Source organism: Rhinolophus hipposideros (genome assembly GCF_964194185.1).
Source record: "Rhinolophus hipposideros genome assembly, chromosome: 5".
Classification (NCBI taxonomy): Eukaryota; Metazoa; Chordata; class Mammalia; order Chiroptera; family Rhinolophidae; genus Rhinolophus; species Rhinolophus hipposideros.
Window position 1 is genome coordinate 23,167,318 of NC_138051.1, and position 21,977 is coordinate 23,189,294.

The 21,977-nt window shown below is 36.4% G+C and overlaps 1 protein-coding gene across 2 annotated transcripts in view; it reads left to right on the forward strand.

The window, feature by feature from the left end:
* PRKD1 (protein kinase D1) overlaps nt 1-21,977 on the forward strand; it is a 301,801-nt gene that overhangs the window by 154,227 nt on the left and 125,597 nt on the right. For both annotated transcript variants that reach the window (XM_081049825.1, XM_081049824.1), the window contains exon 2: nt 7,365-7,503. In XM_081049825.1, coding sequence (XP_080905951.1) covers nt 7,365-7,503 — 139 coding nt within the window. The remainder of the gene's footprint in view (nt 1-7,364; nt 7,504-21,977) is intronic.

The window sequence follows — 21,977 nt, forward strand, 5'->3', positions numbered from 1 at the left end:
CCGGGATTGTGGGCCGTATTTTCACAGTGGCCAGTTTTGTTAAGAGTCGAACTTGGAGAGAGCTTGAAATCACTTATCTCAGATGTTTGCGCTCAGAGCCACAAAGCCTCGGAGAAACAGAACTGATCTTGTAATAAGCTCCAGCTGAGTTTACAAGCCTCTGAGCCTTTCTAAAAGCCTGTTTAGTTTAATGAGGGTTTTCAGATTTCAAAGCTCACACACCTTCCCATAAAAACAGATGATTATGACCAAATTAGGAAACGTTGTTCCATGAGTGTTTTCCCCCAATATGTTCTCTTCTCAGTTGTCAGGCATTGTTCATTTACACTTTTCACCTTCCAGACATCATTTTTAAATATAAATTTTTTAAAGTCTTATTGTATAGTTTCTATTCAAAAAAAATGTTATGTTACATAAAAGCAAAGATTTTATTCTCTTAACAGTAAAAGATAAATATGCATATATATTTTTCTGTCTAGTACAAAAAGATAGTCTGAAAAAAAAATTGAACCTTCAGCTTCTGCTACTGTGACAACTGTCCCAAGAGGCTACACCTCCAAGTTTACCCCTTTACCCTGCTTCATAGGGCTCTTCATAGGTTTCTTGAATGGCTTAGTAATGATGAGAGAAAAGCCAAGGCTATGACTCAGTAAGAAGGCGTGGGCGAGAGGATATCCACACCTCAGTTGTTTATATGTTGGACAGATAACCATCATGAACACTTATAACACTATCTTCATTTTAAAAAACTTAGTCTTTTTAAATAATAGTTTTAATATGTGTGGCATATATTGGTATTCTTCTACCTATTCTTATGTTTCAAAATATTTTCTGCATCACCCTTAGAAATACAATAATTAGGATGAGAAGCATTTAAGCCTTACTTGAACACCAAATCATTTCTATTTTTATTACATCATACCTACGGTTTTACAGAGGCACAACACAGAATGCAATGTTCAAATGTCAGCAATACAAGACCATTGATAAATGGAATATAGAGATGTCCTTGAAGAAAGCAAGAGATGTGTGGATAAGGCCAGGTTGCACCAAAGCTGTGATGAGCTGGCAGAATCCTTGTTTCTTATGAACTGTAGGGACAGAGTCCCAGAGAGTAGTTTCCAGGCTCTCGACCTTACATGGAAAGGTGCTGGCTCTGGTAGTAGATGGCCATCAGCTGTAACCAGTTAATCATTAGCCATTAATATAATTGCTGTGGCTGCGCTGGCAGGCATGTGTTTTCTCTGGCAGGTGTGGTTGGCGGGCGAGTGCGGTTAATGGGCGGGTTGCGGCTAGCCAAATGGGGTTAGTAAGCATGGATGGCGGATTGCATATCATGTGGTTCCTACTTCCTGTGTCTTGGCCAGCAAGACTGGGGTGCAGGAAGACCCCTCATTGGGGTACTGGCGGATGTTTGCTTTTGTGTCTCGACCAGCTGCCATCGAGAATATAGTGGTAGGACTCCCCTATCTATGGCTCCGTTGTTGTTCCTTTTTGGCCTCACCATATTCTGTGTCCATCTGCTGAGAGCGGGAGCTGAGACCCTGCATGACAGAATCCTCTTCACTTTTCCCACCTGACCCTTGTGCCCCACAAGCACATTCACAAGGTGTTAGTTGGAAGACACTGAAAAGCTTAACTCTTTTTCAGGAAAACAGTTGCTGTTTCATATCTCTTCCTCTCTAGCTATTATTTTCTTATTCACTCCAACTCAAGCACTGAATCCCTTGAATTTTCTTTCTCCTCTTTAGTCAGAATTAGCTATCCATGGTTTTGGAAAGGATATGTTAATAGGATCTGTGCATTAATGTATTATCTTTTGAAGAAGTTTTGGATTCTGATCAGGGACTATCTTTTAATAATTAAAATTTAAACCAGTGTAGATCAAAAGTTGTCTGATAATTAAATTTTCTATTTTTATATCATTACTAATCTTAAAAAGGTACTCTTACCCATTATGGACATTTTATTTTTCTTACTTGCTTTTCTTGCAAATGCAATTTAAATAGAATTAGGTGTACCTAAAGCTTGGGTAGAAAACATGGGTATTCTGCGTTTAAAAAGCACATGAGACTTTGGCTTCCGCACACAAGTAAATCTGGTATGAGACATGCTCACCTGGTCCAAACAAATACAAAACAATGCAAAATGTATAAAATGCCTGTTTTAGATACTGCCCAGTTTTAGCACAGGACTGTGATCCCGGAGAGAAAGGTAACCAATGAGGTAAGCACTACAGCCATCCGAACTTTCTGCCTGGAAGCAGGATCCAAAGTGTCATGTAGGGAGAGAGAACCCAAGCAGAACCTTGTTTGGCTGTGTGGAGGAGACAGAGAACAGAGCTCAAGGAGACTAAGTCAACAGGATTTTTAGGGGAGGAATACTGGAAAAATCGGACCTATACAAAGAGCAAGCTCCAGAAATCTGGTTAGGGGTCCATTTGCGTAGTGGACTGAATACAAATCTGTGCATGCTCAAGGAGACTAAGTCAACAGGATTTTTAAGGGAGAAATATTGGAAAAATGGGACATATACAAAGAGCAACCTCCAGAAATCTGGTTAGGGGTCCATTTGAGTAGTGGACTGAATACAAATCTGTGCATGCATAGTGTGAATATCTTTAAGGCAGGAGAAAGAGCAACTGTTGGGAAGCTGTGAAATGAACACTTTCTAGAACTCACATAGGGCTGAGAGTCTGTTGAATTTCTACCAAATAGGAAAGATTCCACTGAACACTTGAGGCATTCCAGAGAAGTGTTCAAAGAGTCATGCATTAGTAGTAGGGCTGAACTGTCCCTACAGCAAATACTACTTTAGAGCTGCCCTAAGAAAGCTTAAAAATAAGCCTTGAAAAGATAAAACTGATCTGTAAGTACCTTAATGTTTTGCCAAAACAAATATCAACATTCTTTAAAGGAAAACAAAGCCTATATCTGGCATCTAATTAAAAAAGCACACATATGAAAAAGCAGGAAAATGTGACCCATAACCAGGATTAAAAGAGTGAGTGGAAACAGATCAGAAATGATAGAGGTGAGAGACTTAGCAGAAAAAACTTTCAAGGATTGCTGAAAAAATTAAATCAAAAACAGATAAATGGAAAGATATCCCATGTTCGTGTATTAGAAGAATTAATATTGTTAAAATGTCCATATTCTCCAAAGAGATCTACAGATTCAATGCAATCGCTATCAAAATCCCAATGGCATTTTTTTACAGAAATAGAAAATGCCTAAAATTCATATGGAACCACAAAAGACCACAGATAGCCCAAACAATTTGGAACAAAAAGAGTAAAAGTAGAGGTATGGCACTTCTGATTTAAAAATATATACAATACTGGCATAAAAACAGATATATAGACCAATAGCAGACTGATCAACAAAAACTAGATAAGACACAAATTACAAATATAAGAAACTAATAAAGAGACATTACTACAGACCCTATAGACATTAAGAGAGAGATAAGAAAATAATATGAAAAAACTTTATGAAATGAATAGGTTCCTTGAAAATTACAAAATGCCAAAGCTCCCTGAAGAGGGAATTGAAATCTAATTAATGCTATATCTATTAAGGAAACTGAATATGTAGTTTTAAACCTTCTGAGACAGAAAACTCCAGACTCAGATGACATTGCTGGAGAATTCCACCAACATTTGAGGAGGAACTTATACCTATTCTATACAAATCTTCCAGAATATGCAAAAAAATGACCCTCAATCCATATTATTTACTTAATTCAAAAATTACCTCTAAGTAGATCATAGACCCAAAGCCAAAATCCCAAACAATAAAATTTGTAGAATAAAACATAGGATAAATTTTGTGTGTTACTTTAAGTTATGCAAATATTTATTAGATATTATATCAAAAGCATGATCCATTAAGAAATACTTGATAAATTGAGCTTCATAAAAATGAATAACTTCAGAAAACAATGTTAAGTGAATGAAAAGACAAGCCACAGACTGGAAGAAAGTATCTTATACCTCATAACCGACTTTTATCTAGACTATGTAAGGAACTGTCAGGACTCAACAATAAGAAAACAACTCTTTTTTTTTTTTAATGGGCAAAGGAGTTGATCAGTCTCTCTCTCTCTCTCTCTCTCTCTCTCTCTCTCTGCTGAATAAGCATGTGAGAAGTTGCCCAATGTCATCATTGTGGAAATGCAAATTAAAACTATGAGATATTATACACTTAATAGAGTGTCTAAAATAAGTACAACTGACATTATGAAGTCCTATTTAAGATGCAGACCAACTGGAGCTTTCATACATTGCTGCTGGGAATGCAAGATGGTACAGCCACTTTGAAAACATTTTGGCAGTTTCTTATAAAGTTATATAGATACTTCCATACATCCCAGAGAAATAAAAATTTATGTTCACACAAAAAACTCTATGTGGACATTTCTAACAGCTTTATTTGTAATAGCAGATTTTTTTGGTAGAAATTGACAAAGTGATTCTAAAATCTCTGTGGAAATTCAGAAAACTGATAATATCCAAAGCAATCTTGAAACGGTAAAAGATGGAGGGCTTACATGACCTGAATTCTAGGCTTAGTATTAAGCTTCAATAGTAAGTATAATGTGCTATTAGCATAAGGGTACACATGTAGATCAAACATAAATTTATCATGTAACTCATAAATTCTGTTGCTAGGTGCTTATTAAAAATATACCCATGGAAAAACTTGTACAAAAGTGTTCATAGCATTTTTATCTGTAATAGTCACAAACTGGATAAAAATCAAATGTTCAATGTGGATTCATGGATAAACAATTTTCCTGGATCCATGCAATGAAGTCCTAATAACTAATAAAAAGTGAATCTCAAATGCAATATGTATAAACGCACCTCAAAAACATAATACTGAGCAAAAGAAGCCAGCCAGAAAAAGAGTACGTGGCTCATACAGTATGATTCTGTTTGTATGAAATTCTGTAGCAAGTGCACTAATCTCTGGTTACAGAAAACAGATCTGTGCTTAGAGTCAATATTGTGGGTGGCATCGACTACAAGGGGGTACAATACAATTTGGGGGTTGATGAAATGTTTCATGGCATGATTGTGATTTTGGTCGCATGGGTGTTGATGTTTGTCAAAACCCATACAGATGTATACACTAAGATCCATTTTATTTTGGGTAAATTATACATTAGAAGAAAGGGATTTTTAAAATAATACATGAACTATCCATTGTTTTAAGTTGGGGAAAATGGCATTTTAGTTTTCTCTTTTCTTGTACTCTAATAATATTCTTGGAGAAATTACCAGAAAGACGCAACTTTTTTTCCCCTTTTAATTAGTACAGTGGAAGCAGTGACATCATTCAGCTCTTTGTTTATTTTAAGGAAGCCAACTTTACGAAGTGATCTGCAGAAGTAGTTTTAACCCTGGTTGTCAACAGTCTCCTAAGCGCAATAGGATGTTCTCAACTTTTAATCCATACAACATGTCTCACATGAATGTAGCCCCTAATTTTATTAATAAGAAAATAGAAAAAGGTATTCACAATATATTGTATTTATCTTCAGAAGATACCATGTGGACACATTTATCCCAGCAATAGCTTCTTCAACTCCACCTTTGTTGACATATGTCAGACCAGGTGCAGGAACAGGAAAGACAATTTTCTCTCCTTGACTTACCACTTTTCCCACGACATTGCAAATATCAATTGATTAAAAAAAAAATCCTTAATAATTGTGTGAAAAAATCAGATACAAGAAAAGAGCCCTGTTCACATACCAAATTAGCCTAGAATGTTTGATGGTTTGTTTTCATAAAAATATCCAATGCTGGAGCACATGGACCTTCAAGAGAAGGTCATTCTCATGAGACTGTAGGTTGACAGTGTTGTAATCAGTATGTAATTTGCTTTAAGATCCATAAGGATATTTCTATCTTTTGATCAAATAATTCTACTTTTAAAACAGGATTCATCAATTAGGGCTATGGTTCGAATTTAGTTCGTTTTCCTGTATTAGAAGGAAGAGAGGAAATTCAGGGAATAATGTTAATTGCTAGTATTATAATAGTAGTTGTTACTATTATAATTTTTCTAGGTTTGTCCATTATAAAGTATCTTTCATTGAGCTTTCATTATATGCCTGCCATTGCTGCCAGGAAATGGGTCCTTTGTGTCAGTTGCAGGTTAGAATTCAAGGATGTACCCAATAAGCCAAGCAAGTGATAGATTTATTAAAAAGGATAGTACACCCTTGGGCAGGCTCGGAGAAGAGCAGCTGCCACAAAGAACAAAGAGGCTTAAGAAATTATTACTTTAAAAAAGAGGATATGAAATAGTGAAGTTTTAGGGGTGGCATAGGTGTTCCTAGGCAGGCCCTTTCTGACCACTCTTTCCCTTTGGGAGGCAGGAATTTTGTCCTTATTTGACTCTTGTCAGAATAGTCATGGTGACACAGGGAGAGAGTATCTTTTTCTGGGCTGCCATTGCTAATAACATTATAATCCATTATAATTACCTAAAGTTCACCTAAAATGACAAGATGGTGTCCTGGGTCTTCTCTCGGCATAGAAAGCTAGTTCTGGCTGGTCTGGTAGCTGCACTTGTCTTAAAGATGACCTCATCTCCTTCCTCCTTTGTCTCCCCTCACCTCCTTCTTCCCTTCCTATCCTTCTTTCTCCCCAGCGCCTGGTTCTTCCTGCCTATGATAACATAATCAGGATATAGTCCTTGAGTGATCAATTCGTAGGTTTATCCCTGTAAGGAGATTTTCAACCAGGTGTTATACTTCAAACAAATTGACTTGTAGTTATTGCACTTTTCTATTTCACCTAGATTGCATGAAAACTAAATGTAATGTCAGGGCAACAAAAGAGGGAGAATTGGGTTGTCACCTCTGGCTTTCCTGAGTTAGAGGATCCAGATCACACTACTGCCCCCACACCTCTTGTTTTTGAATATGTCCAAATGGACTGACCGTTTTTTGCACACAAATTATTTAACAGTATGTGTAATAGTATTGTAATAAACTGACTCCCATTTTTACGCTATTGGATTACTAGAGGTCATATGAAAATGTACACTTCTTCCCACTTGCTATATTTCTTAACCAATTAACTACCAAGAATTTCTTTGAATCTTATATTCTCCTGTTTTCTAGATCTCTAATGAGAAGATTATTTGGTCATTATTGCTCTTACGATATGTTTTTCCTTTTGACTTGGAGTTGTGTCAATATCAATCTTGCCATTCATTTTTATTTTTAATTTCTAGATACTTTGAACTTTTCTAGTTAGCTTTCATTTGTGCCCTGACATTTGTTTCATTTTTTTTTAATTTAAGAGGATTTAGATATTTAACCTATTGTGATATTTGTATTTGCAGTTCCCTGAATGTGGTTTCTATGGAATGTATGATAAGATCCTGCTTTTTCGCCATGACCCTACCTCTGAAAACATCCTTCAGCTGGTGAAAACGGCTAGTGATATCCAGGAAGGCGATCTTATTGAAGTTGTCTTATCAGGTAGTAAACTTTTTTCTCTCTCCATAAATTGATATTTAGTATTTGAAGAACTCTTGTGCACAAGTTTTTAAGGCAACATAGAAAACATACATAAAACTCGGCCCCAAAAGGAGATTTTAGAGCTGTCTACATGTGCTTTCAAAATTATTTTGGAAAAAGCAAAAAGTTTCCTTTGCATTGGCTATTTGTACACCTAGTATTACCCAATAACTTCTCCCAGCTTCATGCTTTCCCCAGATCCCAACAACAAACGCATACCTTCATTCATTATCTTGGATCATTTGGACAGCAGCAAAAGCAAACAAAAAGCTTTCCAACAATGAAGCTCAGACATGTCTGGGCCCCAAATGTACTGAGTGTCTGGAAGCCAAGAAATAACAGCAAGGCTAGGAAACCATTGCTGTAGTTGAGTCAAAAGTCCTGTAGCTATGAGCCAAGTCCAAGTTGGAAACCAGAGCTCAGCAGTTATAGTGGGTCAGGCTCTGCCATGTGACACTAACTAACTCACTCCCTCTGCAAATGGTTGCATTTCCCTCTGCTCAAACTTATATTTCCTGTTTAGGATTTAGAAGTTAGGACTGTACCTATCAATACAGGAAAAAAAAAGGATGCATTTAATTTGAAAAAAAGAAGTGCCAGAGAAGAACTGTAACAGGGATCCTTGCAACGATAATCAGGACGATATTCTGAAGAGGTCCAGATTTTTATTGTTTATTTTTGTTAAAATTGAGTCATTGGGAAACTCAGACTGCATTGTTCCTTTCTTCCCTCCTGTCTTCTTAGCTTGCTATCTCTTTGACTAAAGGAAATCTGTTAACTTTAATGATTCTAGTCTTCATTTCTTCAAGTTCCTCAATTTGTTCTGAGCCTTGTACATGAGTGCACTGGCTATAATTCAGTCGGTCTTTGCTTTGATTTAGTCTAATTTGCTTTGTCTTTATCAATCACCTATCATTGTGTGAGATCCTGGAATTGCCATATTTTCTTTTTGTAGATAGATCCTATAAAGCAAATTTTTTTGCTAGATAAAAGTAATAGGTTTGTCAGTTGCTAAATAAACAAAGCAAAAAAACAAAAGCTTTCATAGTTTTTAACTAAATTATTTGGAAAAATCACTTGCTTTGACTGGGTCTCCCTTTTACTTTTCTTTGGCTCTTTTGACATTGGGTGACTGTGCCACCCCGGCCTCACAAAACTCCTATTTCTGAACTCTAGGAGTTTCCCGAAATAAGTTATTCAGGGAAATCATGCCCTAGATCTATTCTCATTGTAATTTCATGTATGAGGGATTTTTAAAACTGCATTTCTAAATCAAATGTATTTTTCTTTCCATTTTACTTTCGTTATCAAGCGCTTTAGAGTAGTACCAGCCAGACTGAACGCAAGCTGTGTGTGGGTGTGCTTGTGGAAGAGAGGGCTGCTCATCTGGGTAGTATCCCAGTCAGTGAGCTAGATCTGCTGTTCTCCACATTGCCCTACCTGCTGTAGCCGTCTAGAGTGCCCTGGCTGCACAAGGAACCGCATTCTGCTTTCCCTCTCCCTGCTTTGCAACCAACAACTTCACTGTGCTTGTACTCTGCTTCTTTTGCCATCCACCCTTTGCGTTTCATCTCTCCCTTCTCCCTGCGGCAAGACGCCATTTTAAGGGCAGCCCTTTTTCTCACCTGCTCCCCCAGCAGCAGGATGAGGGGGGCGTCTCCTATGCTTAGCAGCTGTCTTGTTGGTATCAGAAAGGAGCCATTCTGGAACAGCCCAGTTTCAATTTTGAGCTTGGAGCATTTGAACCTTTCTTTTACTCCACATAGTCCCACTGCCCTAAAATCATTTAACCCTTAAGTTATTCAATAATGTATATTTTAGTTATACCTATATTCAATTATGTGTAGATCTCTAGCATTTATTTGTAAATTTTGTAAACTTCTTTCTAGCTCCTCTCCCTCTGTAATGGTGAGCATTGTGATTTTTCTCAATAAATGGGAACAATGTTTTTCCTTAAACCGCCATCCCCTCCTTACCACAACCTTGTTTTTTCCCCCATACCTCCTACCTTCCTTCCAAGAACGCCCCGAGTCTCTTGTGATCAAATGCCTGCTGTTTCTTCCCTGTCTTCTTGCCTTGCTTGCACTCTGGCTCTCCTGAAGGTGATGCAAGTTCGATCTGAGAGAACTTGCTGCTCATTTTCATCCACTCTTAGATGAGGAGTTGAGTGAAATGGTCCTCTTCTCATTCCCGGTTTCCATTTTTGGCTATTTTCTGTTCTACCCTCCTCCAGTTCCAATGATATCTATTTCACTATTCACCTTGGCTTCTTTATAATATTGCACTGAGATAATTTACTTCCTTGAAGGCTCATTTCTTTTTAGCTGTGACAATAGTATCAGCGTCAGACTCCCACTCTTTCTTTCCATTTTTTGCACCCAGTAAGTAATCTTGGGAATTGTTAGCATGCACGTTTATAAGTCTTCAGATTCATTGTCATCGCTGTTTGTTGTCAGTCACCTGACGCATAGACCCAGACCTCACCTCACCCCTGAACCATGGCTGCAGCCTTGAGGCCCCCACTTGGCAGCTCTTCTCCATTCTCTCCACTGCTACCAAATGCACATTCCTGTTCCCTGTTTCTTTCACTGTAGTTTTCAACCACCTCCCTGCCATTTTGGGTCTACAATTTTTCCTTTTTTTCTCCCCACAGTACATTGCCTACTATGTACACATCTTACATCTCCTCGATGCAGTCTCAATTACCTCATATTGCCTTATACCCTGGAAGGACCTCTTATGATTGTCAGTAATTGAAATTACTTCACCAGCCACTGTTGCCATTCCCATTCCTGAGCCACAGGTGACTGCTAGACACACAGTCCCCTCCCTGCCCAGGAGGCTCAGTGCACCTTCACCTTTCATCTGACCTTACCATTGTTCAGCAGTCTTCTCCTCCCCATCCTCTGCTTACCACAGACATGAGGTTCTCCATAAACATATATGTACTGGTTGATTGACTGTTGGCTATCATATTAGAAATGAGCACATAGACGATATTTTATAAAAATTTGTAGAAATATTATTTCTAGATATATCCTCAAAAGTTAACTGAAGTTTGAGACTCCTTGCAGTGCATTCGCTCAGCCCTGACAACAAATTAGTGCCTGTGATGTAGGCAGGATTACACTGCATTATGATTTGAGGCAAGACAAATGATAGCTACTAAGACACATTAGGCCATGAGTGCAAGGAAGCTCGGATCACATCCTCCTTCTTGAGCTAGTCCTGGAATGGATTGAGTGCTGTGATTGGCTACAGAAATATGTCATTTCCTGGAAGTGTGGTTAAGGACCGTCTTCATTCAAACTGCAGCAGATAAAGAGGGTAGAGGGGCAAAACACCGGGCTTCCTCTCTGTTGCCTTTTGACCAGTTCCAGAACATAAACATGCTGGGAAATTTTCCCCTTGAAGACTATAATTTTACTGTTAAAACTCATTTATCCACATTTTCTGTTTTTCCTCACCGAAAATTAAATCTCACTGTGTAATTTGACATAAACATAATCTGGTTCTTCCTATATTTAACCCACATTCTACCTATAGGAACATCTTTTTTTTACATAGGAGAACAGTAAAAATGTGATAAAATATAGAGAAATTTAATTTTGAGGAAAGTTAAATAGTCTTGTCTTTTCAGACATTAGGAATTTTCTCTTGCTTATGTCATTTTTCTGCTGAGCCTTTTCATCATCTGTTAGTACTAACCAGGCTGCTCCTGGCTAATTTGCTGGTTTTTCCTCCCTCTTTCTTTTTGAAAAACATGCCTTGTGGGAGCTAGTGCATGTGGACCCAGTAAGCCAGGAAAAGATTGCTCATAGGCGAATGGATTGAGTTATGGAGAAAAGAAAAGAAATGACTCCGTGGAAGTTCCCCACCATACACACTCCCATCACTGGCACATTTTCTTGGTCTGTTAAGGAGAGGATTAGCATTGTTAAGATTGTTCTGAAGTAGGAAAACACTGCAAATGGAAATTTCTCTTACTAATGCCAGAGTCAAGTTCAAGTGTATTGTACTGAACAATAAAATAAAGTTCATGGAATTTCTCTGAAGTCTTCTTCATGATGGGTCTCTATGAACGTGTGGTAATTCAACCATAGCAAAGCAAATTAGTAACAGGATTGCATGCACATCACTCAATTCTTTTTTATTTCTGTTCTTTTGGGTATTTGGGGGCTTTATCTTTCATAATTGTATGTGTGTGTGTATAGCTTTCATAATTGTATGTGTGTGTATCTACCTGGTAGGTGATTAAATGGAAAACACGAGGACTACAAGCATATCTCAAATACAATCAAATTTTAAAATCTTAGTGCTAAATATTAAATTTATTTCATTAATGGTAAAAGTCCATATTTTTCTTGGATTATTTTTTGCAATAGATCATGCTGTATTATTTATGACTTTTACAAAACACTGTTTTTACATATGGTTATTTTTTCCCGCTTACTAGAGATGGGAGCCTTGTCAGGAAGCTAGTGCTATTGCCCAAGCAGAGGAGATGTGGACCTATTCTCAGGCAGTGACAGAGAGCTGAAAATGAGGTAGGGAGATCAAGAAATATTTTAGAGGAAAATCAGAGATATAATAACTATTGGATATAGTTGATGTAGAATGAAAAAATAAGAGGACTCTAAGGAGAGCTGATCACATTTCCGAACCCCAGCTCAAGTTTTGCTTTCATCCTTTGTTCAGTATGTTTGCCAAATGGGTTGGGTATTTCCTTGAGGAGCTGAAGAACTAATTTCTTGGGCATGTGGTATCATTGATTTCCTTTGTAATTTTGTACAAGTAGTATAACCTCTGGGATACAATTGTTTTTTGTTTTTTTGTTTTACTTTTTAATCAAAAAAGAGATTTACTGGACAAAAGTATCATAGAGCTAATAGTAGATAAATTCCATGTTTTCTTCTGCCCACAAGTAGAGTGGTATGCATAATGATTGAGTACGCTTTCCCGGGTCAGATCATCTGGGTTCATATCCTTTCTTTGTTCCTCAATATGTGTATCTTTGCCAAGACATTCAATCATTCTGTAGCCGGTTTCCTCGTCTGTTAAATGTGGACAACACTAGTACCAACATCATAAGGTTATAACAAAAATTAAAATAAATTAATGCATGTAGAGCACTTCAGAGAGTTTCTCCACATAGAAGCTGCACAATCAATGTTAGCTATCATGATTGCTTCTCTTCATCACAATGTAAGTATTCATGGTTGCTATACCATAAAAGGAATCCTGTTCTGGTAACTTTAAGAAATTGGCTTAAACAATTTTAAAGGAATTAGTTACTGCAGGGCTCTTCAGAACTTTGGTGCATGAAGAATACACTCCAAGACCACTTCCCAAATTGACTTTATCACACGTTACCTTTTATTTTCCTCCCAGTATCTGGTGTGTCTTGGTTTCAGCCTCCACACTGGAGATACTCCTCTGGGACAAGCCCGAGAACCAGATGATCTGAGAGGGTATATCCATTCTCCCTATACATAGGCCACTTCTCTCTCATGGAGAGGAATATTTGAACCATGGAAAAGCAGGAGTTTGGAAGAGAAGAATCTTTATTTATGTAATATCACAAGCTTTTGGAGCAGCTTACATAAGTAATTTTGTTTCCTTCGCAGTGACTGGGGGAGGTAGTGAAATCAGATGTTTTAAAAGCTATGGAATATAAATTTTAACATACCCACCTCCTGTAGATTCAGAACTTGAATCTAAATGTTCAGTCACTGTTCACACGTCTTTAGTTTCACGTTAGCCCTTTTAATTTGGACCAGTAAACAGGAATTCTTGAGGACCTATTCAAAGAATAACTACTACAGTAAGACAGTTTATATTTCGGGGAAACATTGATGATATTTGAAACAACAAAACCAGCAATGAGCTATGAGTTCTGTTGCCATAATTTTAATTACAGAACCAGCATCCCCCTTTTTATCATAAAAAATAAATATTTAATAGTTTGCAAACTGTTATCAGGTTAAGAAAACCCTGGAAGCGCTTCTCTGTAGACCTATAATACAAAATATGAAATAATAAAGTAACCGTGCCCCTGCTTAAACAGGACCTCATCATATAATTTCACAACTCTTATCAAAATTGAAATAGTGTCTTAGGATCATTATATTTAAGAGATCCTTATGACCATATTTTTCTGTTAGTGAGATTCAGTTTATAAAGCATAAGCCAGAAAAAAATTGATAAAATTTTAGCAGGGTTCTCTTTTATTTATAGTAAGTGTAAATTATTGATTTATATGGCATTGTACCAGTTATATCCATTTCTCTGATATAGTACATTGCTTAGCAGTGTTTTATCCCCCTCTGAAATATAGGTGGAAATGAAAAACCTCAAAAGTGATACATTAGACCACTGCATTATTTCCCCAGGAACACATTATATAGAGTTTTGTTTGTTTGCTTCTAAGAAAACATAATTAATCAGGAAAGCACTTTCTCAGGCCTAATACTGCTTGGGTAATTAAGGTTCTAAAAGACCTGGCCTTTAGTATGCAATTTATATTTCTTTGTAGTTGTTCTTGGACGTCTAAATATGACAGGCTGAGTGGTGCCAATTGCTGTCCAACTTTAGTTGCAGTTATCCATGAGGGTGGTTTTGTAACAATGGAAAATTTAAATGCAAGATTATGGGTCATTACTCTTTTCTTCTAAGTATGATTTATGGTAAGTGTGTCTTCAGCATTTTCTTTTTTATTATTGTTAATATTCTGTTTCTCTCCTTATCTTTCAAGTAAACCTGGTTTTAATTTCTTTGTGCCACATTTTTCACAGAAAAACTTTTTTTTCATAGAAAAATGAATGCAAACAGCAGGCAGGTTGGAATGTTTTCATGGATTTCCTTTCCTCACCTGTGACCTCAGTGGGAATAAGGAGGCTTGGAGCACTCCTTAGTTACTTTGGTAGTTTTCTTTGTTATATGTCTCTTGGTGGAGTGGATTCCCCAGGGAAATGTGACACAACAGTGCATGCTTCTCTGTCTTTTTTTCACCTGAGTACCCTAAGTATCAGGCAGACTGAAGACATTCTTCCCAGGTAATATGGGGTATAAGACAAACCGTAAAGGGAAAAATTTTTTGAATAATATTGTTTCATTTTAAAATTTTGTGCACGTTTTGCATTTTGCATTATATTTCTCTTGCTTAATTTTGAATAAATTCAAATATTCCTCTCCATGAGAGAGAAGTGGCCTATGAAATAAATATTTCTTCGCATGCTGTTCTTTAAGAAATTACAAAAACAACAGTGCTGATTATTAAGGGCATATATCATTTATGATGTGTTAGGCACTATTCTAAGTGGTTTACATAGATTAACTCAGAAATGTGCATCACTTATGCCATAACCACATAACTTCAATTTGATAAATAGTGGACTTCCAGTCAGAGACTTATATTTTAGTCCCAGACCTGCCATTTATTTTTTATTTAATATTGGGCAAATCACCTCATTTCCCTGAGTCTTGATCCATCACCTGTCAAATAGCAAGAGCAGTACCTATAAAGTAAACTTAGGCTGTAGCTTTCATGAGAATAAATATAAAGTGTTTCATGAGATGCCTGGCAAATGTGAAACTGTCAACTCTCTTGCCTCACCTCTATCCTACTACTTGCTGTACATTTCTTGAAACAGGAACCATTTATTTTTATATTATATCCTCAGGGTTTGGCATATTACGTGCGATCAATATCTATTTGTTGAGAAAAATTAATGAATATTTGAATTAACAAAATGGACAAGACAACAAACAAATGATTAAATTGGTTCTCTGTATATAATACTCAAAAGTTACCACTATTCTATAGGAACTGAATTTCAGTACTTACTATTGGCTCTCTTTGGCCTAATCAATTAATAATATTATGTTATTATCATCTCATCCTTTTTTCCTGGATCTTTGATATCTTCTGCATATTGTCGAAAAAAACGATTTTTTTTAGATATTATTTATTTTTAGAAATCCAGTTCTGCTTTGAAAGCATTACAGTGTCTTCACAACATTTCTCATGTAAAATGAGACCAAATTCATAGAATACTAATTGTTTTCCTGTCTAATGACTGCAAATCCTGGATTATATGTTCATCACCATGACCAAGTAACCCCAAACTCAATTCACTTTTAAGATCAATTTTTTCAAACCATTGCTCTTTTCTCCCCAAAATTGTTGCTTTCTTTCTAAAATGTATTCAGTAGTCACTCCTTTTAGATACTTCCAACCCCCTCCCTACAATACTAGGCTCACTTGCCTTCATCAGTTTACTGTCATTTCCTCACCTGGACCTGGACATTCCACACCTGCCTCAGAGCCCAGAGTAGTGACCCTGCAGCTAGCCTTAGGCGCTGACTTTTCTATCAGCATCTGGAAGGAACAAGGACTGATATCCTGAGATGCTGGCTGACCTTTCCTGCTGTTCCCTCCCACTCACATTAGCAGAACAGCTGTCTGTGCCTAAGGGTCAGCTGGCAAGATCTATAGGAAAAGCTGAGTCATGTGTTCCCAAACTGGAATCTAAGTCTCCATAGATCTCTGTCCATGTACATACTGTGGTTTTCAGAGGGACATATCACTCCCCTCTGTTCACACAGAATTAGCCGAAGGCCTAATTCATCACCATCTGGCAAGTGGATATCCAGCCAGAAATCATAGTTTCTTTCTTTCTCTTTTCATCTATTCTCTAATTGAGGACAGTATTATAACTCATCTAGATGAACAGGAAAAAAACACAGAGGTAATGGAAAACACACAAAGGAGGGGGCATCTATTGTATTCTCTGGTCTCTGTGTAACCAAAAATTTCTTATATTTGCTTCTTAGGGTGGACATTCACAGTTTTATGTCTAGCGATCTTACCATGTTACGGCCTCTCAACAGAATCTCAGAGGACTTTGCATATTCAGGATCTTAGAAAATATAGGAAGATGTTAGTTTGTTCTTTTTGCCTTTTTACATGAAGTGGTTTATAAAACATACAAGTCTTCTTAATCCACCTGATCAGATTTGACTCTAATTATTTGGGGCTCCTTTCCAAAAATCACACTCTAACTCAAAAACAAAGATTTTTATGCATCAGAGATACATAAATGAATGAGTGACAGAATCTGATCATAATTTTAAAAAATGTATTAGGATAATAGTAGTATCTTGTAAAAGGTATTTCCCTGGTTTGCTTTTCTACAGAGGTGATTTTTTTCCCCCAAGTCAGAACCTTTGAAAAAATTACTAATTTTCTGCTGAGTGATCTAGGCTCAAGCTAGAGAACAAAATGGTTAAGGTTTTTATTTTGTCCATCTGTTAAAAAATATGAAATTCTATTTGTGAGAATTGGCTAAGAGATATTTAGTCCCACCATTCCTCTACTTCTGCCCTGTTGAGTGTGGTAGCCACTAACTGTGTGGCTATTAAAACTTAAATTAAAATAAAGTAAATTTAAATGCAGTTCCTCAGTCACACTAACTACATATCACGTGTTTCATAGACACATTGGCTAATAGTGGCCATATTGATATAGAACATTTTCACCATCAAAAAAATCCTATTGGGCAGAGCAGCTAGATAAACCAAATTTTATTGGTAAAGATCTGAAACATATTGTTTGCACAAACACACACGCACCCTACAAAAATGCTTTGACTGAGATGTTCTTTGATATGGCATATTGAGGGATATTACAAATAACACACGTGAAAATTTTTGTAGCATATTTATTACCAAAATCTTATGGGAAAAAAATTGTCCACTACTCACCCTGTAACTTCCTTATAAGATAAATTCCTCAGACTTTAATACCCTGAACAGCTTTGTTTTACGCCTGAAGCGTCCAAAACACTAGAGTGACAAAAGGAGTAAAAGTGTCCTTTTTTCTAAATGCTGGCAGCTAGGGAAGAAGGCAGACTCATGTCTAAAAAACCACCTTCCCTGAACCAAAATGATTAAAAGGTTTTGTAAGGAGGTAAATGGGAAAGAACAAAGGAAAGTGGGCCTCAGGGATGATAGTTGAGAAGTCAACCCCTGGCATCTTCTGAGGCCTCAGATCTGTCAGTGTTTTGTTAAATCTTTCTGTCTACAGCCAGAAAGTTATCAGGAGGACAAACTGCTAGGGAGTTGATAGGGAGTTGAGATCACAAGTCCTAGTACCCGGGATCCTGAAGATTAAAAGAAGCAGCTTTTTTTCCACGTTAGGATGGTAATTAGTAAGGTATGGGTAGCCTTGAGAAAGGGAACAACCTGAGTTAGTTAATTAGTGAGGGGAGAAACAAAGAGAAAACAGCTGAATATCAGGATAAATCAAACTGTAAACTGGCTAAGTTTAATTACATTGATCTACGGAGTTTCATCCTTACAATGTACTCTTATGACAGATAATTTTTCTTCCTGCTTTGGCCTTGGCCTCTCAAATCTGAATTCACAGGCCACCTTTCATAATGGTAAAAGTCAATACTACATCACTTTTACTATAATAATTCTTGTATTTGATATAATACGCAATATCCTTAGAGTTTCTTAATTTATCTTATTTCACTGTATGATGCAGAATTCCCTACTTGTTAAATGCACAAACTCTGGAACTTAGTTGCCCATTTATTAGCTGTGTGGCATTCTGAAAGCTATTTAGTGTTTGTGTGCCCGTTTTCTCACCTTCAAATTGAGTATTGACTATGATAATAATGGAAAGTATCTAACACATTGCCTAGGACATAAAGATCTTGTAAAATCACCTTAGACATATTAGACATATTAGAATGCCTGCTTCTTTCTATGCAGCAATAATCCTGTTAGTTATGGGGGAAATTGTAACATATACTTTGTTTCTGTATTCATCTCTCTCTCTCTCCCTCTCTCTCAATACACACACACACACACACACACACACACACACACACACACACACACACACACAGAGGAGGGCCTAGAGGAGGAAAGGAAGGAAAGGTAAAATGGTGTATACTAATCAAAATCAGTGAAATAAATTCATTGAAGCCTACCTTCAAGAACAAAGGCCGATTGGAGAGTGGCAACTGAGGGGCTCTCTGAAAACTTCATGGGCATCAATTATTTTTGTTTGAGGTAAAGCATTGGTCTTCACTTGAACAACTGCCACGTATCATTTTTTGATGTTCCATGATTGGTGACACATACCACTTCAATCCAATAACTCAGCCGTGCCACCATCTGCCCAGCACTCTCATTCTGCTGGTTGGCATGTCGTTTATTTGCTTTTAACATGCAACCCATATAAAAATCCCTCATAATCTGCCAAAATTAGAAATGCAGCTGTTTTAAGCCTTAAACAGCATTAACACTATTCATTATGCTAGTATGGAGGAATAAAATAGAAAGATATATTTGAAAAGAGCAATACTACACCAGAATGTATTTGTACCTCCACTTTTCTCACTATTTTTAAGACATCTCTAGCCTGTTATCAGTGTTGACTTTAGGCTTAAAGTGAGTCAACACATAAGTATACCAAATAGCTCTTTTCTAGATATATTTCAATATAAGAATTGGGATTTGAATCAAGCCCGGAATATTTTTTTTCATGTTATGAAGCAATTTCAACTTTTTAGTTTCTAGAAAATGAAATTTTTTCCGGCTAACTCTGGTTCTCATCTTATTCTATTTTTATTTCCCCCAGCATTTTTTGAGGTTCCGATCCTTACTACTTGTTAATTCTGAGAATATGATAATATAGAGCTGTGTGGAGAATTCTCAATGAAGCAGTTGGTTTCTATTAAAAAAAGAAAGAAAGAAAAATGAAGAGAAAAGATTAATTTCTCCACATAGTAATCCTGTGATGCTGAAAAATAAAAACCAAAACTAAAGCAAAAACTTCCCCTTGTTTCACGGTGTCATCCACAATCAGATTATTTAGGAATGATAGGCATTAGGAAACAATAAAGATATGGTATGACGCATTTCATCCAGAGACACTTTTCTTCACAGTGACTAGACATTGTCTTGAAACTGAAGTTGGATAGTTTAAAATTGGTTTCCTCCATCCTTTATACTTTGGTATTCATATAAGTTTAAAGGTCTATGTTGAATTCATTTGGTTATGTGTTAATGTTGCTCCCATATGAGATTTTTCATCATATGAATTTCCAGCACTTAAAAAATCATTTATATTTGTGAGATCTGACCTGTAAAAAATTACTTTCCGAGGCATGAAAAGTAATGATGGAGTAAAACTCAAGTTTGCTAAAATGAATATACTTGATGTGCATTTATCTTACATATTCAAGAAGATTAACTTTATTAGAGAACGGGGACAGTTCTAAGAAAATCCATATAACAATTAGTGCCAGACGTATAGTAGTCACTCTGAAAATACTTGTTCATGGTAGATATGCTTTGCTTGGCAATTTAAGACTTCATTAATGGATCTCAATTGGAAATGAAAATTTTAATTTTGGCTGTAAAGAATTAAAATGGAAAACTCCAAAGTTAAAAAACACATTAGACCTTATGACATGTTGGTATGACTATTACTGTAAAATTTTAATGGAAAATATATTTTTAATTTTTTAGACTTAATATACAACCTTTTCTACCTAGAACACATGTGTTGTGTATATTGAGCCTACTAGATTCACTTTGTTGTTCTTCAAGCTGAACAGCAACCTCATACAAATCTCTACTCTTGCTGGTTTTATGGTCTTAAAAACATTTGGGGCTGAGCAGAGTTCTTGGTTTGCTGATGCTAATGAATGAAATGTATTTTTGGTCTCTTGGAGTGCTTAACACACAGAACAAATGAGACAAGCAAAAATGCCATCTTTCCAGCTTTGAAATCAGATTTGCCACCTTAGGTAATAATACCATCCTAGCAAGTGAGTCAGTAGTCAAAATCTGATAGTTTTTTAAATAAACTTTTTAAATTTTTAAACAGTTTTATATTTACAGAAAAGTTGTAAAGATAGTGCAGAGAGTTCACCTCATCCAGATTTACCTTCCTCTAAGGTTATCTTCTTATGGTACATTTATCAAAACTGAAAAATCAATTTGATACATAATTTGGACTACAAGATTTTTTATTTTTTTCCCTTTAGTGTTCTATTTCTGCTTCAGGACCAAATCCAGAGTACCACATTCCATTTAGTTGTTATATTTCTCCAGTCTACTCTGGTCTGCGACAATTTCTCAGATTTTCCTTGTTTTTCAAGACCTTGACAATTTTCATGATCACCCCAGGTACAGATCAGGAATTCTGTAGAACGTCTCCAGTCTGGGTTTATCTGAAGTTTTTTGTCATGATTAAACTGGGGTTATGGATGTTTGGTTAAAAAAAGTACCACAAATATATAAGTTTTACTAAGTGAAGTACACTTCTCATTGCATCACATTAGGGGTACATGATATTGATACAATTTCACTGATGATATTAAATTTCATCACATGATTAGGTGGTATTGGCCATGTTTCTTCACTGTAAACTTACTATTTTTTCCATTGTTTATTCTGTAACTAAGTCTAGTCCTCTATCAAGGAAGGAAAGATAAGTTTCACCCTCTGGAAGGGGGTGTAACTATGCTTACATATATTAAATTGAAATATTCTGGAAGGAAGATTTGTCTCTTCCATGTTTATTCAAAACCCAGTTTTAGGTCCTTATTTCTTTATTTTTTTAACATCTTTTTTATTTTCAATTACAGTTGACATCAAATTTTATATTAGTTTCAGTTATACAACATAGTGATTAAGTATTTATATAACTTAAGAAGTGATCACCCCAAAAAATCTAGTATCCATTTGATACCATACATTGTTATTACAATATTATTGACTATATTCCCTATGCCATACTCTATATCCTCACGACTATCATGTAACTACTTTGTACTTCTTAATTCCTTCCCCTTTTTAATTTTTCACCCTAACCCCCTCCGATCTGGCAGCCATCAAAATGTACCCATCTATGAGTTTGTTTCTGTTTTGTTTGTTTGTTTATTTTGTTCTTTAGATTCCACATTTAAGTGAAATCATATAGCATTTGTCTTTTTCTGTCTGACTTACTCCACTCAGCACAGTGCCCTCTGGGTCTATCCATGTTGTTGCAGGTGGCAAGATTTCATTCTGTTACATGGCTGAGTAATATTCTATTGTGTATACTCGTATGTACCACCTCTTCTTTATCCATTCATCCATTAATGGACACCCACCTTGCCTCCGTATCTTGGCCATTGTAAATAATGCTACAATGAACATATGGATGCACATGTCCCTTCAAAGTAATGCTTTGGGTTTCTTTGGATAAATACTCATACCCAGAAGTGGGATCACTGGGTCCTTCTTTGTCTCTTGTTATAGCCTTTCTTTTAAAGTCTATTTTGTCTTAGGGTAGCATTGCTACCTTAGGGTAGCATTGCTACCCTAGCTGTTTTATTTATTATTTCCATTCTCATGAAATATCTTTT